This window comes from Nannospalax galili, unplaced genomic scaffold (assembly GCF_000622305.1).
Source record: "Nannospalax galili isolate Female #2095 unplaced genomic scaffold, S.galili_v1.0 scaffold207, whole genome shotgun sequence".
Taxonomy (NCBI): Eukaryota; Metazoa; Chordata; class Mammalia; order Rodentia; family Spalacidae; genus Nannospalax; species Nannospalax galili.
Genome location: NW_008358517.1, coordinates 1,585,097 through 1,611,134, shown reverse-complemented (window position 1 = coordinate 1,611,134; position 26,038 = coordinate 1,585,097). Strand labels below are relative to the sequence as shown.

Below are 26,038 nucleotides of genomic sequence, written 5' to 3'. Positions count from 1 at the left end.
GAAATGTATGTTGATTCTTTTAAGCTATCATATCTTGATATTAAATTAGCAAAATTGGAATGGCACAGAGTGACTACTTTGATTAATGGCAACCCCTGATCATGACCGGTTTCACTGAACAATTTCCAATTGGGCTACATAAAGACTTCTGAGATTATTCAAATAGAATGGATTGGCAGCAATGTGCTCAATATTTCTCTCTCTCTCTCTCTCTCTCTCTCTCTCTCTCTCTCTCTCTCCCTCTCCTTCCATCCCTCTCTCCTGCTTCTGCTCTCTCTCCCATCTTCTCTCTCTGTTTTCCTATTTCTCACCCCAAATTAAGTAGTAATTTGGATCTACATAAAAGTCATTTGCCTGTATGTGACCTATGGAAGAAACAGGTTCTGTCAGAAGTTAAGTCAGACCCTAAATTGGTGACTTGTTTTGACAATTTGGAATTTTTTGAGTTTTTGTATATTACAGTAAGAACTATCTTGGTTTCTGGCAAATAAAACAACAAAGCTCAGAAATTAATGTCAGACCCTGAGTAGGAATAGGTGCCCTAGCTAACTTGAGTAGGAAACACAATCATATAAAATCCTGCTCTAAGTGGTCGCCCACTCATCCTATACAGTGGATCTTAAATGTTGCTCTCAACAGAGAATAACATGACTCTGGATGTGAAACAAAAACTATTTACAGTAATCTTTGTGGGTATCAAGCACCATTGTCTGATGAGAAGTGTGACATAGATAGAATGTAACCATATTGAAAGATGTTAAAAAATTAACCTACAATCAAACAGAAAAAAGCATCATGAAACTTGACAGGTGACATCAATGTCCCTTTCACTGACACTTCATTTTAATGTGTTCAGACACTGAAGAGAGTTTGAATAAAACACTGATTACAGTTAATTTTTTGGTCAAACTGGGGCTAGGTTTACAGAATTTTTTTTTTTTTACAGACATAAATTAAATAGCAAAAGGAGTTTCCAATAATAGATATTATTTTTCCAATTCATTTAGCTGTTAGAATTGAATATTATTTTATAATTTCAGTTTATACAATGAAATTTCATTGTATAGGGTTATTACTGATATACATCATTAAAATTGTGAACTCATAAATTAATTTCAAAATTCATTTTAGAAAGATGACTAAAGTAAGTCTAGTGATCAGTTATTTTTTGAACAGAATTAAGCACACTTTCAATGATAGATATAAATTAAAACAGATAATTATTTAAACCTATATAAAAATAGCCATTATTAAAACAAGTGTGAAAGCATATTTGATTTTATACGTAAACACATCAAATAGTTTTGTCTTATTCATCTGAATATAGTACAGATTTTGCAAATGTTCTGCTACCTAGAGGTTAAGAATATTTTCAGAGTGGTTGCTTAAAAGGTTTATCATTTTCATGGGAAAATAAAATATTACTTCATATATGTTATTTTAAAATATAACAATATTAAACATTTTAGTAACTTTTTAGAGGTTTTGCCTTAAGACATGAACATAGTTGTCTGATGGTAAATTACAACTAAAAATAAGAAAACACAACTTCTTCAAATGAACCATCTTTTGCAAAATGCACTGGAAAAATTTATACTACAATTTTCAGTTCTGTTTTCTGATGCCACAGGGAAAACTAGAGGGTCCTGAGTTTCTGTTTTCCTCAGTGCTATATGGTTCTCTTTGTTTTGTTTTGTGTGCACAGGTGTATTTAATTTTCAAACACAAAGAATGACATATTTCCATGCCTTAAAGAAAGTAGTAATTGTGGCCAGTAAATGCACACATGGATATGATTTCAAAGCCTGCATTCCTTGATTCTTCTGTCATGCATTAATTATGAAAGGCTGAACGAAAGATCTCAATGAAGCAAAGTTTTTACAACGCAGTGAAACTCTGGGTACCTGATGCTAAGTGTAATTAACAACTTTTAATCAATGTATTTAACCTCTGATCCGCTTTTAACATGCCCACTAGACCCACTACAGCACATTTGCTGTGCTCTCTAACAGTTTTCCACTTGACTTTTGCGACATGACAGTTGCTGCTTGTGTTTTCTGACTTTTTTGCTGTTCTCTGTTTTCATTCTTCTCCCCTTCACAACCTATTTAGGAGATAACCCAGGTTGGCTCAGTCTGTTGTGTGGTTCCATATGTTCATCTGCTGTGCGACCTCTATAAATTGCACTTCCAGTGTGTCTAGCTCTGGGAAACTTGGGGTCCATCTTCAGCAAAAGACAGTTTACCTTGTTACTATTCGAACTTTCTCAAATATCTCAGCATCAAAAGTCACTTGGTTTTTTACCTAAAGTATCCTATCATTTATTCTTCTTTAGCTTAACGCAAAATATACTGACCATTATAAAACAAATTACCAAGGATGTGTAACAATCGAAACATTACTCTTTAGGAAATTTGTGCTGCCAGGTTTTCTTAAACACACGTGCATTTCTTACATTTAAATTATTTTAAAGTTTTCCACATGCTTATCAGAGTTGCCACCAGACAACGCTGCGCTTTAAAGAATGAAACTTACCAAGAAGAATGACAACACAGAGAAGAATAGCGATTAGGGCTCCTGTGCTCAAACCAGCCGAGGACAGGAAGGCTTCGGCGTTGCAGGTCCGCACGCGCCCATCTCTCTCGCATGCACAAACCCTGATCGTGAGGGTGCTGCTGCTGCTGAGAGAGGGGATTCCACCATCAGAGATCATAATGGGTAGATAATACACATCCTGCATAGTTCGACTAAATCTCCTCCGCCTTGTCAGAATGCTGGCTGTGTTATCTATGACAGACATAAGCAAAACAAAATATACTTAGTAAAGCTGCCATTCAAGAGTCACATTTCCTTTCATGGATGACATGGGCATGTAAATGGACAACATAACATGAATGGGCAATTATTAAAGGAATAGCTAATATTGATTCCCAAATTAAAAAATCTACTTAAAATAAATGTTGGAAGGAACCCAGTAGAAAGAGGAGATAGGAAGCAAACATTTTGGATGTAGACATAGCAGCTGTAAGATTAAAGGGCAAAAATGGCTTGAAGCCAGTGGTGACACATGCAGATCTTCCCAAACACAATGAAACTGTATGTAGATCAAGTGAACACACTAAAAATATGGAAATACTGCGACAATATTATTATGAAAACACCAGCTTGATTTAACTGTGCTTGACAAACTCTTGTTCATAATGAATAATGACCGTAGTAATTAGTAGTTTTATTTACTTTTTCATATTTGAATTTACTTTTATTTTTTGAGAATTTCATATGAATATTTCCTTGGCATTATTTCTGTCTCTCCCAGTGTCCCACCAACTCTTCCCATGTTCCCACACTCTCACAAATTCTTGTCCTCTTCTTTGTTATTGTTCCATATATATATATAAAACACATGCGCGTGTGTGTATGTACGTGCGCGCGCACACACACATGTACACACACACACTGAGTCCATTAAGTGATGTACTTGTGTGTTTAGGGCTGCTAAATTGGGATTAGATAACTTCTTAGTAAAGTGTATGTACTATGATCAATACCGACATGATGCATATTAGCCAGTCCACACAACTTTAAAAAGAGAGAGTGCCACATCCCTAACTTTACAGAAGAAATAGTTTGCATTATGAGCAAGATTTCTAAGACAAATAGCCAGTGCTCTAGAGCATAAGTTTCACACAGGGAACAAATCATATATTCCAGGACTCCTTTTTATTGAATTTTGAAAATTTCATAAAATACATATTGATCATATTTAGACCCACTCCCTTATCCGCACTCCCCATAATCTCGTCAGTGGATTCCATGCACTCTGTAATATATGTTAATGCTTATCCAGCCATGTTTATGTGCCCAAATATTCCTCAATGTGAGTTCATCAACTGGAGCCTGGTAAACATTTTACTATCAATCCTTAAAGAAAACCAATTCTCCCTCTTCCAATTATCATAGGTCTCCAACAGTTCATCAGCTAATGTTGAGGCTTCTTACTCATTTACCCACTTCAATGCTGGATTTTTTGTCTGGTTTGAGTTTGCACGGGTCTTGTGCTTGCTGTGACCATTGTTGTAAGTTCATATGAGCAAGTTCCCAGCCTCCTGGAAATTCTGTTTCCTTCTGGTCATTCACCTCCCAGTTCTTATAATCTTTCTGCTTTCTCTTCTGCAATGGTCCCTAAGCCCAGGGCGCATGAGGCTTAATATAGGAGTTATATCCATGAACACACATCTACAGTCTCTTATTCTTTATACTTTGGAAGTATAGGATTCTTCTCAAATTGGATGTCAATTGATTTAGTGTCATAATCCATTGAAATTAGTTCCTCACCAATTCACCATCAGTTGATATTGATATCTTCAAAAGTATATAGTATTTGACCAAATTTTACATGTATGATTGCTCAGTCCAGAATGTATCTTACCGCAAACAGATTTGTGACACATTTGGACATGCTGCTCAGATCTGCCTCCTGGGGGCTTCATTGCACCTGAGAGGAGTCCAAGATCTTCTGAAGGAGAACATAACCAGTTCCCCATTGCAATATTGTAATTATCAATCCATTCTCAAAACTCTGGTGAGAGTTTGAGGGATAAGGTTAGACCCCAAATATTCAATAAGGTCAGACATAAGAGGCATTATAACTTTATGACAATTCAACTTTCCCTTCATCCCAAACCAATACCTTCTACTATGGTCTACAGACATTGATCTGAAGGCTACAATTACATCCTGCATAATTTTATTCAGTCAGCTTCTTGAGAAGCCAAGCTGTGTTTACAACTATAACAATTACTTGGCACTGGATAACTTAGAAAACAACTAAACAATTATTTTCTTGGGCTGGAGAAATGGCTCAGGTGTTAATAGCATTGACTGTTCTTCAGAAGACCCGGGTTCAAATCTCAGTACCCTCACAGTGACTAAGAAAAGGTCCATAATTCCAGTTCCAGGGGACCCTCTTCTGTCCCCTCTGGGTATTGCACAACAGGGGTGTACTTACATGCAGGCATAGCACTCACAGACACAAACTAAATAATTTTGTAAAAGATTCTTTAGTAAATATTCTAGCAAACACTTAAACACTAGATTGACTAAAAGTGGAGGAAGTAGACAGCAATGACTTGTTTCTGCAACCAGTAGAAATGTCTTGAATTTTCCCCATTTGATATGTTTGCTATAGGCTTACTGTATACAGTCTCTATTTTGTTGATGTATCTTTCATTCATTCCTATTTTCTTCAGGATTTTTATCAGGAAGAGATGTCAAATTTTGTCAAACCTTTTAATGCATCAACTGAGACGTTCATGTGATTTCTGCCCTTTTGTAATATTTAAATGATATACTAAAATTTTCGACTTCTGTATGTTGAATCATCCCTACATCTCAGACAGAGCATTTAAGATCTTGAATTCGAAGAACTCAAAAAAACCTAAACAAATTACATGATCCAATCAATAAATTGGCTAATGTGAAAAACAGCTTTCAACAAATAATAATTAATAGATAATTTTTTTTAAAAATCCCACCATGTTAACCATCAGAAAAATGGAAATTAAAGATACATAGAGGTTCTAGCTCAAATCAGTCACCATGGCAATCATCAATACTGCAAATGCCATGCTGGAGAGATGACTTGGGCATTATAAACGCAGGCTCACAACTGAAACAAAAAGGCTGTAAATTTCTGCAAATATTATTGAGCACACACATGCAGACTTAAAGGAGCTTGTAAGCAGTGCTGACAGAATGTAAACTAGTAAAAATGGTATAGAAATTATATAGAGTTTTCACAAAACCTTAAAAGTGATATATAATATGGGCAAGCTATACTTTTACTGGGTATTTACCCCAAAGCCTCCTGTATCAACATGTTAAAATTTCCACACTAGTGTTTATTGTGGCACTATTCATAATGGCTGTGAAATAGAACCAATTCTGTATCAATGGAGGAATGGTTTAAGTATTTTTATCTCATATTTATTCTTTTTATTAATGGAATATTTTTATATTGATTTAATTATGATAGCCATATTCCAAAACTATAAAGCATTTTTTCTGATTGTACATTGCTAAATCATTGTATTCCATAATTAATTTTTCAAATAGTCAATGTAGAGAAAAAATTAGTAGAACACATTGAATTGTTAAAGATATGTTACACAGAAATAACTATTATTTTTAAAATTCTTACACAATGAAAGAGTATTCTATTAATTTTTAAAATAACAATTTATTTACTTTTTTGTGTGCTTTGTGTGTGGAATGAGAGGGCACTGTGCATGCCCTAGATCACATGTAGAGGTCAGAGCACAGATTGTTGTGTTTAAGTTTCTCTTCTTCTTATGTGGGGCCCATTGTTCAAACTCATGTCATAAATTTTACTGAAGGCATCTTTGTTCACTGGGGCATCTTGTTAATCCAGAAGAAGTCTTTAAAACTGTATGTAGTGCTTATTCTGAGCCAGGACACAAAATATGAAAGGAAGAGGAAAAATGTATTTTGTGTATGGTTTACTAACAAACAGTAATTTGATACTGTCCTATATTTGATGTTTAAAGGGGCAACTAAACTTTGCAGGGTAGGACATGCCTGTAATCCAGCACTTGGGATATAGAGGCAAGTGGATCTGTATGAAATGGAGGACAGCCTGGTTTTTATAGTGAGTTCTAGACCAGCTGGGGCTTCAGGGAGTCCCTCACACAAAAAACTAAAGGAAAAAAAAAGAAAGGAAGAAATCCCCCATCCATATCTCCCCCATTCCCCCACCAAACTCCATGCACTCTGCCACACATGTTAAGTCCTATTCATTTAGGTGTTTGGACTCAGTGTAAATGTGTCCACTGAAGTCTAGTCAGCCCATCCAGCGGTCATATGTAAGTCATACTCTCCATCACCCAGCAGTAATCAGTTCCAAATAGTTTTCAGTCCAGTGCCATCCCACCACCTATTTCTCACCTCCCCTTTGGGCCCTTGATCAATTGAGCTGAAATAGATGCTGCGCTTGACACCACCACTGCCTCAGTTCACATGAGCAAGCCTCCAGTGGCCTGGGAGCCTCCACCTCCCTATATTCATGAACCAGCCCTGGCTCCTACAATCTTTCTGCCCCTTCACCTGCAATGGTTCCTGAGCTGTGGGTGGGTGAGATTCTATACAGGAGTCCCATCCTGCACTCTGCACTCTCTTATTCTCCAAAACATGGCCAGCTGTGGCCTTCTGAGGGCATCACACTCTGCTGTACAAGGAAGCCTCACTGGTGAGAGTTGAGGGATGCATTAGCCCTCTCTCTGCCCCTTATTCCTCTATGTTCCATGAGCCTTAGTTGTAGAGATTCAGTCACAGATGTTTCACCTAGCACTGGGCATCTCCCAGACATATGTTCTCTGTGCCTCACCAGAAGTGCAATTCTTCAATATCCTCCATCTGGTGCAAAAAGAAGTTTCTTTGATGAGTGCTGTACATCATGCTTGTCTGTAAATATAAGGATCGATATTTAGCATATAGTAAGAAGTTTCTTTTGTCTCGAGATATGAAAGAGATCGAGTTTTCTCCAGGATCTATGTACTCTACTGCCAAGTGTATTTGGCTGAGTATAGTGTCACCCATGAGTTCACTCCCATCAAGAGGGCTTTAAGTCCAATTAGATAGCTGTTCATTGTCCTAGATAGCAGTGCCACTACTGCACCAGTACAGGTAGTTTGCCATGCTGGATGCCTTGGTTATTAGGCTTCAGGGCTGGGATGGACCCGTGATTGTTATTCTCCCTTGGAAGTTTGCATACTATCATCCAGCGTTGTGCTAGCCAAACTTCTGTGAGATAGTTTCCAGGTCAGTTCCTGCTCCACTGTTTCCAGTTCTGTACCCCAAGTATGTCCTTTCCTCACAGCAGAGTTTTATCTATTAGTTCTGGGAGATAACCAAGAGGTTTGGTAAATCCTGTGTTATTTTGGGAGACCACCTCCACCTACCACTTTAAAGGAGATCTTTTCTGTCTTGCATTGTGTTCCCTGCCAACCATCTCCCAGGTACACATATGCATTAATGTTCAGACATGAGTATGTGCATTTCTTTTTACATTATAGTGGGATGCGATGCACTGTGATCCCATGAGCTGCCCCCCATACTATCTCTCATATCCCTTCCACTCCCTCTTCGGTCTTGGTCTCCCTTATTAATCTCCTTCCTGTTCTTGGGAATAGGAGAACAAGATAAAGTTAATGTCATGAAAGACCAAGGATATATGAAATAGTCATATAGAAACCTATTTTACAAGCTTTCTAAAAATATGATTTTATCAAAAAGGGGTAGATTAAAGGTAAATTATCTGTATGGGTGGATAGTGTTGCACTGTGAAGATAGCTTTTCAAGCTCAAACCCTAGTATCCTAGTACTCAAAACTCCCTGTGAGTTGATGACCAGGTTGCCTCCAGAATGTCCCAAATAAGTCATCTATTGCCATGGATCTTGAATGAACAATAAACTAGACAGCAAGTTGCTACTGAAGACACTACATATATTGGATACAGAAATATCAAGCTTAAACAGACCTGGAAGCATCTTCCCTGCTAGGGTGTCCATGCTGCTAGAGCCGCTACAAAGGCTGTCATAGGAGAAACGTCACAGTGATCACATCTTGCTGTAGACCCTGTGAGCTACAATGCCAAATTGCCTAATGGTTTACACTATTGATCATGGTAATTGTCACTAGAATCCAAAGAAAGTAAAAATATGTTCCTATTATACTTTATTTTTAAACAGAAAGATTTGTGATCTGGTGACATAAAACTTTTTTTTTTCAGCTGAAGATTTTACTTTTTAAAAGAAAAGAGAATTCATGAAGACATAGCATTTCACCCAGGATGGCTTTACCACCGTAGAAAAATGAGCTCTTGACAGGGATGTTCTGCACCTAACTACTTCACTGTAACTGAAGAAAGTGTACTTGGTGGAATGCTGTGTGTGTGTGTGTATGTGTGTGTATATATATATACACAAGTACTGGATAGATGCTGGGTAATAGATAGAGGTAGGCAGAGAATGACGTAGAGAACATGCAGCTGCCAAATGAGTAGAAATAGTCTTAGAAGAACTCATTAAATATATGCAGTTTTCATTAATCCTTTTGAAAACATTATAGATAATGCAGTTTTCCCTCTGTTTTAAATGCAACATTTTAACCCAAATGAGGTGGATTTAGCATAACTTGACTAGATGATGATAGGATTAGAAAACAAGAAATACAAAGAATTTAAACAATAGGTGACCACATGTCAGGTATGAATTCAGAAGAACACATCTGTAAATAATTCTAGAAAATACCATGCAATTTTCAAAATGAATTTATTTCTAAGTACAATTAATGTTTTTCCAGTACCTGCACCATCAGTTCAAGGCAGAAACACTACAGAGTTGTTTTGAATGCATCAAAATAATGCAGTCTTGGGGTTGGAGAGATGACTTCATGGTTAAGAGGACTGGCTATTCTTGCAGAGGACCTGGGTTTGGTTTCTAGAGTGCGTGTGGGAGCTAATAACCATCGGTAACTCCAGTTCCATGGATCCAACACCCTCTTCTAGAATCCTTGGGCATTGCATAACACAATGTACTTGCATACATCAAGGCAAAACACTCATGCACATAAAATAAAAATAATAATTTAAAAATAATGAACTCTTTAGTTATACAATCAAGTTTGTTATTCAGAAATGAATATGTAAATGAACTAGAGATGGTCATGCACAGATGTAAGATCTGATTCTGACTGTGATTACTTAGAATAGAAATAGAAAACCTTTGAAAACTAGTGACAGCAAATATGATTTATGGAGCTACAGAATACTAGGGATGATTTATAATTGACAAATATGTAGAATCTTTCATGAATATATTTATACTTAAACATATTTTTGGATAGCTTTCCTCCAACATTTGCATTTCTATGTTTTATTTATTTATATTTGATCTGTATGATTGTTTTGTCTATATGTACCTAAGTACACCATGTGGATACGATTCCATGGAGGCCAGAGAAGGATATTGGAATCCCTAGAAGTCAAGTTACAGACATTGTTAGCCTCCACGTGGGAGATGGGAATGGAAGATGAGTCCTCTGCAAGAGTAGAAAGTGATTTTAATGGCTGAGCCATTTCTACGGCTCCCTCTAAATTTCTTTATTGACAGATGCTACAACATAAGGTTTGGATTACTCAACTTACATGTGGGTCATGGAGTTCAGATATATTTTATTGAATTCATGTTATGTATCATATTTTGTCCACATTTTAGAAGATTCTATAGAGTGGATTCTGCTCTCTGAGCTACTTTTTTTAAAGTATCATAAAGTTAAAATAAGACATACTTTAAATATATTCTCAGCGGTTAATATAAATTCATTTTAAAATCTAACATTATATCTTAGAAATAATTGAAGGCACATGTTCTGAGCAACTGAATTTAAGCAGTATCCACACAATCTTATCATTTCAATGGATCCCTTATTTTCTAAAGTAGGCTGAAAGATATATTTTATCCACAGTATAGACTAGCAAATTATTAAAAAAACCTCCCCCGAAATATCACATCAACAGAAACATTTGAGATTCTCAGTTGTCTCTAATTAGTTTGAATGTTTTTTGTTGTTGTTATTGTTTTGTTTTGCTATTCCTATGAAAAGAAAAATACCGCACTCAAGATAGATGGATAGGCAGGGGCTTCATACTGTTTTTGAGTTTTCACTAGTCCTCCAGCAGCCCTGAGAGTCATTCATATTTTAACAATTAGGGCCAACACGTGACAACCCAGATCACTGTTCTAATTTCCTGTAAAGTTCCTCTTACATAAATGGCTTGAAACATAATTATTTGAACTATGTTCAGAAAGAATTTGACCTCTGTTAAAATTTTACATTACATTTTCATGAATGAACACATCATAAAATACTTCACCAGTGTGATCTAGATTCCCTAAGGATGGCTCATCATCCTATGTTCCACGACTTCCCCTTTGGACAGCCTGAGAATGACTCTAGTCTCAGTTGCATATCTCAATTCTGTCTGTTCATTTTGGCATGTAAACATCCTGTGGTGTAACTTGTCTCTCTGCCCAAACACAAATCTTCCATTCAACATGACAGTGCGTTCTCATTCACACCCCGGATTCCCATCCGTTGACCATCTGTTCCCACTCCTTCTTGACCACCTTTAAATTCCAAATAATCACAACCATCCACTGTTTCTGCTTTTAGATGCACAAATAATGCATCAAAAATACCTTGAAATTTAAATTTACCTTTCATGTGGTATAGGAAAACCCAGACATTTCTCTCAAAAGAGTTTAGAAATCAATTAATACTTCTTTTCATCAGATATAAAGTTCCTTTTCTTGAGTTCCCTTTCTTTTTTTTCCCCCTCTATGTTCTCTCACTCCCAGCAAGAAAATGTTCTCTCACTCCGAGCGAGAAACTCTCTATACAAAAAATGTAGAATCTTTAACAACATTCTGAAAATTGCATTTGAAAGTGATTCAATCCTTGGCCATTTTATGCAGAAGGGATTTATGTTGGTGTGCATACATTCAAGACTATACTAGACACTAAAACGTAAATATAAATACACATGAAACAGAAATGGAAACTTTGCTATTAGTAGATCCCTTCATGAATAACACATGAGTTTACATAAGTGTTCATAAAGAAGGGTTTAAGAAGAAAACTGTGACCAGGCATGTCATAGTGCATGTTTGTTAATCCCAGCACTTAGGAGACAGAGGGAGGAAGATGGGGCCTTATTGCCAGGTTGAGCTTCGTAGCAAGGTCTTGATCACTATGCTTGATATTGGGAGACATATCTCCAAAGAAAAAGATCATGAAGAGGTGATAGAAGAGGAGGAGAAGGCAGATGTTTTTCATTCTCAAAATCCAAAACAATATACCCAATAATTCATAATCATGGAAGAGCCATATAATGGTAGAAATAAAGATAAAAGCACTTGCACTAAAACATTGAAATACGAACTCCAAGCAACCCCTCTACTCAATATTAACCATGTACCTTTAACAAAGAGCACGAAAAGGCTGAGCTGTTGCAGAGGAAAATGCATTTTATCCACTAGATCTACAAACCCTGAAGATAGTTTTAAGACAGGTTGGTGAACACATAGTACTTTTAAATTGTTGGGACTTTTTTTCTGGTCATAATGTAGAAGGTGGGGCAGATGTACATCGAAGTACTGTGACAAAGAATGTCAAAACAAAATGCATGGAATGGTAAAATTAGCATTTTTTAATTTTATTTTTCTGTTCTTTTTTATTCTTGTTGGATAAGTGTCAGCTTTCTTTTTGTTTTCATTATGAGTGGGAGGGTAAAAGATGAGAGACAGCAGTATGAGTTTGCAAACTCAAGAAGGGAGAAGCATGTAAGAGTGCTGTATAAAACAATCACACACACTCACAAACACACGTGCATGCGCACACACAAAAAGATCAACGACGCCTTAAAGAATCTAAGAGAAAACCAAAGCCTATTTTTTCCATCTAAAGTAAAAGGTCTGCTGAAACATGGCTGCATTTAAAATTCCCATTTTCTTGTTTTACTGACTTTGCACCAGTTAAGCTCTGAGAGACTTCCTTCAGAAACAAGACAGCACAATTCTGTCAGGTAAAGGTGGATAAATGTTAGTAAATGGAGACCCAGACTTGACTTATAGAGGAAAGATGGACCACAGTAACATAAAAGCAACATGTCCCAGCTCGTCACTGACAGCGGCTGAGTCAGTCAGCAGGACACAGCGGCTGTCACGTCCATTAGAGGATGCCTAGTGCTTGGTCTGTAACTTAGGGATGATTATGTGTGCAGTATTTTGTTTAGGAATGGGAGAAATCATTAAATGTTTTCTTGAAACCCTGTGGATAAAAACAGAATTTTAAATGGTTATACTCTAGAGAAATTAAGCACATTACAACACTAGCTGTGAGTTCTTGTTTGAAGGACAAAAATAAAACTGGGGGGATATTGACTGCTATAAATCTGGCAATGCTGAATAAATATAAAAAGCATTAAAAAGCTCTCAGTGTTTCAGCTGTGCATCAAGCTAAATAACTGCATTTCTCTACCAGTGAACTATAAAATTTGAAAGAATGGACTTCAGAGGATGCATTAAAACAGCTACACAGGGGAGGGAGGTCTCCATCTAGGATCTCCAGGTCACACCCTTTACTAACAATTATTGGCAGGTAATAGCTTCTCTGAGAAGAAGAATCCCTTTTCTTTAAGAGTGTGGCCACTGTAGGTTTCGAAGGCACCAGTGGATGATCCTAGACCCATGCACATATGAATAGCACTAATTGGACTTAGTGGTTTATCAACTATAAAAATATGAAAAGACCTGAAATTAGGAGAGAAAGGTTTTAGGAGGTCTAAAGCAGGGAATAGAGGGGAAAATGGGGAATGAAAAGTCTGTATGTTTGCATTACATTCTATAAATGTATGAAAACCTCAAAGTAAAATGAAAGAAAAAAAAAACCCAGCTACATGATCAGTATAGGAAATAATCCTTACAACAACCCATTTGCAATGTGCAGTTAAAGTGGAATATTTAGGGAGTGGAAACTATAGGAGTACATTTAGGTCCCTGCAGGCAGGCTCTCCTTTCTGTTTTCTGTCTTCCCAGCTAACATTTGATGAGGGGTTTTGTTCCTCCAAATGCCTGCAGTGATAGCTTTCTCACTGTAGGTTCAAGGCACCTCGGCCAAGTGACCACAGACTGGATCTTTGAAGCCATGAGGCAAAAATCCTTTCTTCTTTTCACCCCATATCTCAGGTCCCAGCAATATACATTTGACACATATAGCACTGAAAATCTGGCAACTATGATTACAATGATAATTTTCAATGCACTGTATTTCTTTACAAATAATATTTACATTAAAAATACAATTAACTCTAAAAATTTGAAAATATGTATCATAAAAATGTAGAAAACGATGTTAGGCATTTACATTAGTGAATTATCATAAAATTTCTTATATAAAATTGTTTTATTTATTTCTATTTTATATCAAGAGTGTTTTGCTGGCATACATGTAAGGTAGACCAAGTGAAGACGGAAGAGGGTGTCACGTGAACTGAAACTGCAGTTAAGCATGGTTGTTAGCCACAATGTGGATGCTGGGAAATGAACATGGGTCCTCTGCAAGAGCCGCTAAGCTGGCTTTCTAGCTCCCTCTAATACGCAATTTGAATTTGTCAGGGGAAAATGTGATTTGGAACCCTGAAAACATAGAGAGATAGAACTACACACAATTATGGGTGACCTCTTTCTTTGCTAACCTCTGAAGGATTTACAAATATACTTTACAGTTACAATTAAGCCTAAGACTTAGTCTGACAAATCTTCTTACATTAAATAAAGCCTAGTCCCTGTAGAAACAGCATGAAGAAACAAGACAGATTTATTATGGCTTATGAAGGACAACTTTACATTGGAGGACTCGGTTGTTCATATATACTACGAAATGCATGAACAAAGTTACAGCAAACATAGAACTTTGATTCTGACCTAGATCCATTAGTCTTTCTTGGCATATTATGGTTACAGCTCTTTTTCTATTGCTAATAACTTAAGAAGCTAAAATAATTTAATGGTAACTTTTGGTGCTAAAATTAAAAATTTATGAGTAAAAGGAAGATGACAGAAAGATAAAATTACATGTAGTCAAGAATTATTTTATCCATTTCTTTCCTATGAGTTTAAAATTACTTCCTTAATTTCGATTTTAAATTTAAAATAAGATTACATTATTACCACCATACTAGCTAATACGATATATATATTACATATATATTCAACATTAAGCAAATATAAACAGTCTAACTGTATATATGGAAAATGAAGTATCCATTTGATTTTTCTCCAAATAGTCATTTGATAAGTTGAGAATAACAATTTCCTGATAAATACTGAGAATTTCTTAGCAAAGCCCACTTTTTTTGTCAATAACAACTGGCACTATAGCACCTATGAGGTGGATGGAAGACTAATTTATTGGTTTTTTATTGTACAACAGGTCACTATCTTTAGGAATTATTGTATTTCAAAAGGTAACTAAAATGCCCTTAAGTGTCTGCCAGATGGCTAGATTTTCCTCGGCAAAGTAAACAATGATTTATCTATCAATTGTTCTTTTTATTGAATTTTTGAGTATTTTATACAGAATATCTCAAAGAATCTTAATTATCTCAATACCCCTTCCCCACCAGCACAATCCCACAGTCCCCTGCCTCTGCCCGAACCTATATACTCTGTCATCCCTATTAAGGCCCAATGAGGCAAATCAGTGTCCCCAGACATTCCTCTGTGCAAGTCCCTACACTGAGGTCTAATCAGCCTAGAGTCTGTTGTTTTAGGGAAATCAGCTCATCCTCACCCAGCAGGAATCAGCTGCCAGTATTTCCTCAGCTAAGATTGGGGTCTGCTGTTCATTTCGCCAATTCTATGCTGACTATTTGTCTGTCTGATTTTGCATGGGATTTTTGTATGCTGACACCATTATCATGGAATCATCTGTCAACTGTAACCTCCCACTTTGGGGAAAATGTTCTATGAATCAGACTATCTGGAAAGATGGACTCTATGTTTTAAAGTCAAATCAAGTTCCGTCCACTTTGAAGTACAAAGTTAATGATCTCTCTATACTTACATTTGCCTGGTTTGAATTTGAAAATTGTATTTCCTTTACTCCTTATTTCTCCAACCATAGAACAAGAATTATTAAAGAAGAAATGGCAGGTAATTTAAGGACCTTGATTCTGGACAGCTTACACCTCTGTCTCACACACTGTAAACAGTACATGTCACTTTAAAGACTGAGTAGCAGGAGAGAAACAATGGTAACCTAAAGGCTGACTACAGAGTTTCTCTTAGAGGGAAACATTCTTTCCATGAGGAGCAGAGAAGAGTGTTGCTGAATAATGATGCAGTGGGACCTGGACTGGTTCCTGTTGCAGAGAGGCATGAAAATCACTTAGAGGGAAGAGGCCTATGTGTGTGCACACATGGCTTTCTTTTTTTATAAAGTGGAATATCTGTTTAATTTGTTTTCATTTAGTTCTGATAAATCAAAATAATCATTGAAATAGTCAAAGCATAAATAACAAATATTTTAAGAAGTATTCTATTTCTTACTATGATTTTCTTGTTTTATTAGTAATTTTATTTTATGCTTAATTAATTGTTTCTGGGGAAGGTATAATTATAAATTCAATATTTGTTACTTTGTCTTTACCTTTAAATATATGTGACCTTATTCATCTTATTTGAACTTAACCTTGATGACTAGATATTTTCATGGTGGAATTTTATTGTTTTAATTTTATGGGTATGAGTGCTATACTTGCATGTGTGTAAGTATGCAATGCGCACAGAGGTCAGAAAAGGATGTTAGATCCCCTGGAACTGGAGTTACAGACAGTTGTTAGCTGCCATATTGGTACTGGTATTCAAATCCGTGTCTTCTGCAAGAACTGTCAGTGTTTATAAACACTGAACCATCCCTCCAGCTTGAGATAATAGAATTGTATCATAACTCATACACACTATTACATTCTAAGCATTAGGTGGCTTGATATGTGCTCCCACAACTAGCATGTGAATATTATTTTAGATAGGAAGATGTTTTTAATTGAACACATATCACTAAAACATCTATTCAGTATTTGCTTTTTATTTTGCATAGGAGTGTTTTGACACCATTTGATTTCTTTATAATTAAATCATTGTCTGGAAATTTATAACGCTATCTCCTCACCTGTCAAGTTAGAGAATTTCTCACAGATATGCTGACACCCTTTGAATCTAAAGCGAAAGTAAAAATTTTCTTCACTGAGGGTAATTTTTTGTTTGTTGTTTATTTGTTGTTCTGGCATTGGAGATTGAATCTCAGGCTTCTTGCCACCTGGGCAAGCACTCCACACTGAGCTGCAGCCCCAGCCCCACTTAGGAGACCTCTTTCAGTTACTTCTTTACTGATTGTTCCCATTTATTTTTTATTGTTTGTAAATCATCTTCCATGTTTACCTCTGTTTGATGGTAGTTTAAGTGTAATTTCAAATATTTCACATTATTACTTCTCTTTGCATGAATAAAACAAAATTGGAAAACAGCCAATCAGATCCTTTTACAAATGGAGACACTAAGGCATTGTGACAACAAAGATTGGTTAACGTCTAACAGAAATGTTGTATGCTGTTTCTGTATTGATCTCAAATTTTGTGATAAACCACAACTATATGAAGTTTTGCACCTTCCCAGATGTTTGTATTTGGCTACATCTTTCCAGGCTATGCATTCACAAATATGCCACTGTTTTTGTTATGCAACATGTCTCAATCCCACTAAAAAGCAAACTAAAGCACATAAATAAACCAAGAAATTAGCATCTGCTCCTGTGATTAGAATAGGATAATACTGAATATATGATTCATGAGATTAATGTGTTCAATGAGAGAGAAAATTATTAAAAATATTCACAATAGTCAAGCTTGATGGAGCATGCCTTTAATTCCAGCACTTTGGAGGCAGAGACAGAGAATTCTTCGTGAGAGCTATGCCAGTCAGCTCTAAATAGTATACTCCAGGCTTAGCTGGGGCTACAGGGATACTCTGCCTCAAAATAGAATAAAATGAAATAAACCAAAAAATAAAATAAACATTCGCCAAAGACTCATATAGGTATAATAGAAAACAAAAACAAAAACAGTAACAACAACAACAACAACAACAACAAAAAACCCCAGTGACTGTCAACCAAAGCAGTTAGTGTTTGGACATTTTCTTTTTTGACAGGCCTCCTGCTCTCCAAGCAGTTCATTAGCTTCATGCTGGTGTTTTCTTCCAGTATATTCCAAGCATTTCTCACAGTGAGTAAAAAAAACTAAGTAAGCCAAATAACTTGTTTTTAAAAACGAGATGAAACGTTAATGTCATTCTTTCTGAACTATTCTGATATATTAGTAGATTCCAAATTATTGACGAAAGAATGTGTGTTTAAAAATGTAATGAGAGGGCTGGAGAGATGGCTTAGTGGTTAAGAACACTGGCTGTTTTTGCAGAAGACCTGGGTTCTAATCCCAGCACCCACATGGCAACTAACAGCTGTCTGTAACTCCAGTCCAGGGGATCCAACAGCCTCTTCTGTCCTCCACGGGCATTGCACAACACAGGTATACTTACATACATGCAGGCAATATACTCACGTACATAAAATAAAAATAATAAATAAAAATTTTTTTGGTCTTTTTTGAGACAGGGTCTCCCTGTAGCCCCAGCTGTCCTGGAACTATGTAGACCAGGCTGGCCTTGAACTTACTAATATTGGCCTGCCTCTTCCTCCCAAGTGGTGGGATTAAAGGTGTGGGCCACCACGCCCGACATCAATAAAATATTTCTTTTAAATGTAATGAGAAGGAAAAGGTGAAAAACTTTTAGTATTTAAATTGTTATTTAGAATGGTGTTCATAAGAAATAGGAAGATCAAACAGTTAAAAGGAAGATCTTTTTACACTGGTATGAGAGTATTTCTTATCCTTTAGATCCTGGGCTTAAACATTATTAAAGCATCTTTTATATATGAATTTAATATACACACACTAATAATTTATATAATAGACACTTTTTACAATAGCTTTATGTTGGATTTAGATCAATGATGAATTAGTAAGTGTGGAGGGATTGTCTTCTTGCTTCTGTGCCAATGTGTTGTCATTCCATAATGTATGGTTTCTGGAAGAAGGCACAGTGCTCCTGTATCAGAAACAAGGGGAAATTTTACTTAAGTTGCACTAAGTCAAATGGATTTTCATTCACATCAATTGCTTGATATTATAGGATGAATAGGAGTGATGTGTAGGAGACCAGGTGCATGTGGTACACACAGTGAGTTCATGCTCCACCTAAGAATAATTATTGATCAGAAACCCCAGATCATTTTTAAGGAATTGAAAGCAGGTACACCCAAAATCTCTCTGAGTCATTTCATTAATCAACTGGACAATAAATGAGTGTCTTGTTTTCTAAGAGAGAGCTATCTCTTTTCCAAACTGATTGTAACAATCATTATAGAAGAGAAGGTCTAGAGCAAAAGTGAAGTTGATGATTTTGATTTGATCACATAATATAGAACTTCAAGAGACCTATGGAAAATTGTCTTTTCAAACAAATAACCTGGGCAGGGGTGGTATTTGAAAAGGAAAGAAGTTCTGATATCATCTTTGATGAAGAAATTATCCTAATATCTTAAAATATTATAAAACAATAAAAATAGCATATGAGTGTTTGTAATAATGTTTTCCTATCACCAAATTTAAGACATCCATAAGTCTTCCTGCATTATTTGCCTTAGATTATTAATTTCTCTGCCTTCCAATAAATTCATGTTGTTTTACTTTAAGTACAAAAAAAGGAAATGTAGTTTCCATGACCTAAATATCTTGGGTCACTATGATTTATCTTTCCTGATAATTCTTATTTTGGTTTCCACTTTCCATGGCTCTATCAACATCATAAGGGTCTTATTCTTTTTTCTCTCTGATACATTTCTACACCTTAGGTAGGATTTACTCAACTTACTGTTTAAGCTTTTAGCCATTACCTGCTTTTCATGATAGGTTTGATTCATCTTTCAGTCCATTTAGAGAACTGATAGTGCCAAGCATGGTGGTTTGTGCCTTTGAGGCAGAGGCAGGGAAATCTCTGTGAGATCAATTCCAGTCTGGTCTACAAAGTGAGGTCCAGGCCAGCTGTGGCTTTAAGGGAGACCATGTCTTTAAAAACAAAAAAGAAACAAAAAATAAAGCAAGCATTGATCTTCACTCCCTACAGGAGGAGGGAGAGAAGAGCAATGCACGATCTAATTGCTCCATACACCAAGTGCATCCTTCCCCCCATTTCGGTATGAGGTTGTTCAATTCCATGGAGTACTGGTGGGAACAAGAAATGGATCCTGACAGTCCTTATGAGGACATTATCACAGACCATAAACATTGACACAAGGGTGTTTAATTTCATGTTAATATGGGCATTATAAGAAAACATCCCTACTTAAACTTTATTAATGCCATATTTGTATAGATCGATTTTTAAAAAATATTATACTTTTATTTTTATTTTATGTGTATGTGTGTATTGACTGCTTGTAGGTCAGTGCACCATGTCATGCAATGCCTGCAGAGGACAGAAGAGGCTGTTGGATCCCCTGGAACTGGAGTTAGGACAGTTGTTAGCTGCCATTAGAACCTGGGTCTTCTGCAAGAAAAGTCAGTGTTCTTAACTGCTGAGCCATCTCTCCAGCCCCTAGAACAATTTTTTAAATAAGAAAACAACACTTGTACATATTTTACTATTTAACTGGTTCTACTTCTCCTTTCTGTCTCACATTTATCACCTATCTGAATTTGATATGAACGATTTCCAGACATATAGTGAAAATTTAAAAATATATGTGTATAGTCTGTTGTCAATAACCATATACATATTTGTTTGATTTTTGTCCCACATCATCTAACAATTCTCTAGTTCATTCAACAAAGATTTTTTTTTTGCCTTCCTTCCTTACTGGCTTTCTTTCTTCCTCCCTCTCCCATCCCATTCTTACTGTCTTAGAACAATGAACATGTAGAAACTATTATATCTTCGTGGGTATGTTTATTGATCACAGGGAATTTGTTTTCTGAAATTAAAAAAAAAATATTTATTATTTTTTATTTTATGTGTATGCATGTATTGCCTGTGTGTACATAAGTGCACCTGTGTCATGCAATGCCCGTGGAGATCAGAACAGGCTGTCGGATCCCCTGGATCTCCTGGGACTGGATTGATGGGCAGTTGTTAGCTACTATGTGGGTGCTGGGATTCAAACCTGGGTCTTCTGTAAGAAGAACCAGTGTTCTTATCTGCTGAGCCATCTCTCCAGCCCTGTTCTCTGACATCTTATAATGCATCCACTCTGGGGAAATGCCACAGTGTAGTGATGCCTGAATAAAGACAGCTTACCTCTTACAGTAATTTAAAACAAGGATGAGTCTGATTTGTTCTTAGAACTGTTACCTTCTGATTTCTATTGGAAGTGTTCTAGCCAAGGGCACACACTCTCTCTTTATTTAAACAGTACATCCAAATTACATGGGAAAGGAATGAGGAGCTTCTTATCAAGGAAGAATTTTCCTTGCCTGACTCCCTATTGACCCAGAGCATACACAGCCACAAACAGATGCTATCAATCTAATATGACCTATTATTTGCTAAATAAAGTATGGATAACTCATTACTTCAAAAGCTGTTGCATTCAGAACTGATAAATTCACAACACACACACACACACACACACACACACACACACACACACACACATTATTCTGGGCCAGGGGCAAGGAAAGGTTATGCAGGAGAGATGGGGTACATAACCTAAGATTAAAGCTAATTGATTAGCTTAGTGTGTAAAAGTTGATTACAAGAGAAGTCCATGCCCTAGTAAGATTATTTTACATGATAAACAAGCTGAGATGGTGTTAAAAGATCTCAAAATATAAGATTAACTTTTCTTACAAGGTTATGTAATACAGAAGGTCTTTCCAGAAAAGTCATCCCCACACATGCTCTTTTAATAATTTTGACTCTCAGGATTATCATATATAACACTCTCTCTCTCTCTCTCTCTCTCTCTCTCTCTCTCTCTCTCTCCCCCTTTCGGGTTCTCTGTTTTGCTACAAGTGCTCTTTGCCATAGTGTACTGTGAGAGGCATCACTTTGCTAAGTGGTTTCTTATCTGGTCTGATTTAGAGGCTATGTCTATTTGCATGTGTTTCTGTGAATAGGCCCTTTCATGCAAGTAATATACTTTTTTCTTTAAAACTTTTCCCTCTATGTATTCTGGGGTCTTGTAAGTGAAAACTGACTTAAATATTAGTATGTTCAGTATCCCTGGTCCAGGAGGCCTGCATTTTTTTATCTTTCACATTATTATCCAGGTATTCATTGTTTGTGAAGAAAAAACAATCTGATCCTTCACATAACATAATTAGTATAAAGGCTGCAAGGTTTGTATTTCCAATCGTTATTAATAGGTAAAAATCCAAAGCTCAGAGGAAAAGTGGAGGAACCTTACTAGTACAACCATGGCTTTTGGTCAAACATATTTTCAGCTCCGAACTGGGACCACTATGTTTTTCTAACATGATAAACTGTTGCTGGTATAATTATAAACCTCAGAGTTGTGAAACATTTCCAGAAATATGTTAAAACATCTTTCCCATGATGTAATTCTATGAGTAGATTCCCCATGCTTGGAACGATTTATATGATATAAGTATTCATTATTTTTTAATGTTTGATGTGACTATCTTCCTGTAGTCCCACCTGACCTGGAACTCACTGCATACACTAGGCTGGCCTGGGACTTCCTATATAGGTAGAGATTCACCTTCAATCACAGAGATACACCTGTCTCTACCCCCAAGTTCTGGAATTAAAGGCATTCACTGCCATGCCCAGTATAAACATTCATTTTTAAGGAAAAAAAATAAATGCTGAGAATTTTACACTTACCATTTTTAAATTGTGTTTATACTTTGAAGAGGAAGTCATTAAATGTTAGTTCCAAGACATTTAATGTCCATAAAATATTATGGAAGACATTTTATTTTTAGTATGTGTTTGTATGTGTGTAGAGGTATCTTTGAAATTGGTCTTCACCTTCCGTCTACTTTGAGAAAGCTTCTCTTACTGTTCACTACTGTCCAAACCAGGCCAGCCTGCCTGTGGGCTTCCCAGTATTTTCCTCTCCGCAGCTCCCATCCTGGTGTAGAAGCAATGACATTACCAAGTCTCACTACTGCGTTCATCTTTATGTGTATTTGGAGGATCTAAACCCAGGTCTTCATGTTACAGAGTAAGTTTTTCATTGTGCATCTCCCAGACCAGGCAGTTTTAAAATATAATAACATAATTAATAAATTTCAGGTACAATAATAATCTATGAAAGAATTTTAGTCATTAAAATAAGTTTCAACACCTAGAAAATTATAAGGCTTTCCTAAATATGTTTTCAAAGTTATGCTTATGTATATTAAATACAATGAATTAAATATATCTTTATGCAATTGTCAAATTTTCACAATAAAATAATCAAATCAAATAATTGAAAATAAATAAACTATCCTTTTTGAAATTTCAAAGCAATTGAAATATGAATATCCATATAAGATTTGAATCTGCCAAGAAAAACAATTAAAGGTCACCTGTAGTATGGAAATCATTAGATTGTTAATTGGAATGTTTGAGAGAACTAAATGTATGATGCCAAGCTAAATGCAATTGTTGTCACATACAATCACAGCCAAAATATGCTCTTATTAGTAGAGCAGACGAGAGGGCTAGTACAAATGGGGAATATAAATAAGATTCATTTTTTCATATTAACTTTGTATGCCTGAATGCACATTTGAGTATCCTTGTTACAGTATTTTAAAGACAAAGCAAGGAGAAAATGTGTTTGCTACATGTATGCAGAAAAGGGATTAAATGTTTCCCCCAATACAGATCTATTGTTGCTTCCCTTTTTGGATTCTACGCCAACTCGTAAATCCCAAACCATAGCATTTACAAGTAATCAACAGGAAAGACACTTTGGAGAGGAGAGTTGATTTTTATTGAAAAATTATGTGTGCTAATTACCTCAGTTGATCCCAAAGAGCAAACAAGTTTTATAAATGGTGGAATTAACAATTAATGTAGATTCTGAATAATGATGGACATTTGCAGTTACTAACTTGTGTTAAATAAAATTAACTTAAAAAACACCAGAGCACTCTAAAATTATGCATATTTTTCTGCCTATCTTTTGGAATAAACTCATAACAAGAGGAAATATAACTTTTGCAATGTATCTTGATAGTTTTATTAATGTGAGATGATTTCAAACATTGCATCTTCTTTCATGACTCTCTCTGGGACATATTTTTCATTTTCCCTAATTTAAATATATTTTGTCTCCTAGCAGTTGCAACAGCTATCATAAGCTTGTTTGTCAGCTAAGATTTCTCTTAAAATTTGCCCAAGAGCATATTACATGTACATTTCTTATTTAAAGGAATGCTTCTGAATAAATTCACTAAATTTTATTTGTACATATGGTTCTATTTTAAATACAAGCTATTCACTGATCATAACACATTAACATCAAATTGAGTTTGAATGCTGATTTGCAAGCTGTTACTGAGCATATAGGAGTAAAACAAAATGAATCACGCCTACACCACATCAGTCAAAGCAGGAAACACAGAAATCAAGAAAATATACTGATGTTCACCTTCATTGTCCTTAATGGTGAAGTTTGGGTTCATGGAAAGACGCTCATCAAGAAAGAAGCTAAATCTTGGTCCATTGGCAAAGTCATCTTTATCAGTGGCAGTGATGGTGTGAATAACCTAATGAACAGAAAAATACTAACAGTAAGTTTAGTCTGGTTATTTCCTAGATTTTAATTATACTGTATCATTTAATCATTTAAGTTGTTAATAATTAAAGACATTTTTAAAGATACATTTTTCCAACACAAGTGTTTAAAATTAAATTCATCAAAATATATATTAACTTGTTCACCATCCAATTTGATTGTAGGAAAAACTTTATAGTATAACTTACAATGTCCACAGTTTAATTTCTACCATGGTACAAATACTCTAAATTTGTTTTCTTTGTGACTCACAATACCTTGGGGCTAATTGGTCATAAGATTTTGGAGAAACAGGAAGCATTGCAGTATTGTTTACATGAATTTTAACAATCTGTCAATACATGTAGAAATAGTCTACCCCCCACACACACACCTTTTTGGATTCAAAGGAACTGGAAATAATGGTCAAGGGCCTATGCTTCAGAGAGAAACATGAGTCACCCAGGGATTGTAATATGTTCTAAAATCTCTGAGAAATTGGCACAGGCTACAAAATAGTTCTCAGAAATTTACTAATAACCTTTCATCTCTAATGGTCAAAACAAAACGATCCTAAAATCTGTGCTTAATATGCATTGATGAGCAGAGTAAGTTAGAATACACGGGTATGGTAGCTTGATGAGGTGACCTCCAAAGACTTGAGCACTTGAAAGCTTAGCTGGTAGTGCTGTTTTGGGAAGGTATGGAGTCCCAAGAAGGTGCAGCCTTGCTGGAGGGAGCACATCAGTGGAGATGCCTTTAAGAGCTCATAGTCTCATCCTGTTACCAGCTTCCCTCTGCTTCCTGTGTCTGCTTGAAGATCTGAGCTCTCAGCTTTCTGCCCATGCTGCCTCCTGCCACACGTCCCTGCCATGACAGATTCATATCCTTCTGGAAGTGTAAGCCAAAGAAACACTTCCTTCTATAAGTTGGTCATGGCATTTATTCACAACAACTGAAAAGTAGCTAATAAAGTGGAGGAACAAAGCATTCTAATGATCACTAAAGACCTAAAAATAGATATCCAAACAAATAGACAAAATTATATATTCCTATCTTAAAAATTATTTACCTATTATGGGCTTGGTGGTGTGGACCTTTAATCCCCAGCACTTGAAGGGAGAAGGGGGAAGGCAGAGGAAGAAGCAGGTGGAGCTCTGTGAGATGAAGGCCAGCCTGATCTACCTGCAACTTCTAGGGCAGCTGTGGCTAAAGGGACATCCTGTTTCAAAAGAAAGAAAGAAGGAGAGAGAGAGAGATAGAGAGAGAGAGAGATGGTTGGGAGGGATGGAGGGAGAGAAAGAGGAAGAGAAAGAGAGAGAAAGGAAGGAAGGAAGGAAGGAAGGAAGGAAGGAAGGAAGGAAGGAAGGAAGGAAGGAAGGAAGGAAAGAGGGAAGGAAGGAAGGAAAAAAGAAAGAAAAGAAAGGAGGAAGGAGGGAGGGAAGGAAGGAAAGAAAGAAAGAAAGAAAAGAAAGAAAAGAAAGAAAGAAAGAAAGAAAGAAATGCATAATACCTATAAATGGATTTTTCAGGGGAGTTTTATCTGCT

The 26,038-nt window shown here is 36.1% G+C and overlaps 1 protein-coding gene across 5 annotated transcripts in view; it reads right to left on the bottom strand.

Moving 5' to 3' along the window:
* Cdh18 (cadherin 18) overlaps positions 1 to 26,038 on the bottom strand; it is an 814,309-nt gene that overhangs the window by 4,245 nt on the left and 784,026 nt on the right. For 3 of the 5 annotated variants that reach the window (XM_017795255.1, XM_008821759.2, XM_008821758.1), the window contains exons 10-11: positions 24,365 to 24,482; positions 2,536 to 2,787 (exon numbers count right to left, since the gene is read on the bottom strand). In XM_017795255.1, coding sequence (XP_017650744.1) covers positions 2,536 to 2,787; positions 24,365 to 24,482 — 370 coding nt within the window. Of the gene's footprint in view, positions 1 to 2,535; positions 2,788 to 18,681; positions 18,805 to 24,364; positions 24,483 to 26,038 lie in introns of those variants that run through there. The other 2 variants (XM_017795257.2, XM_017795256.1) reach the window with 2 other exon arrangements.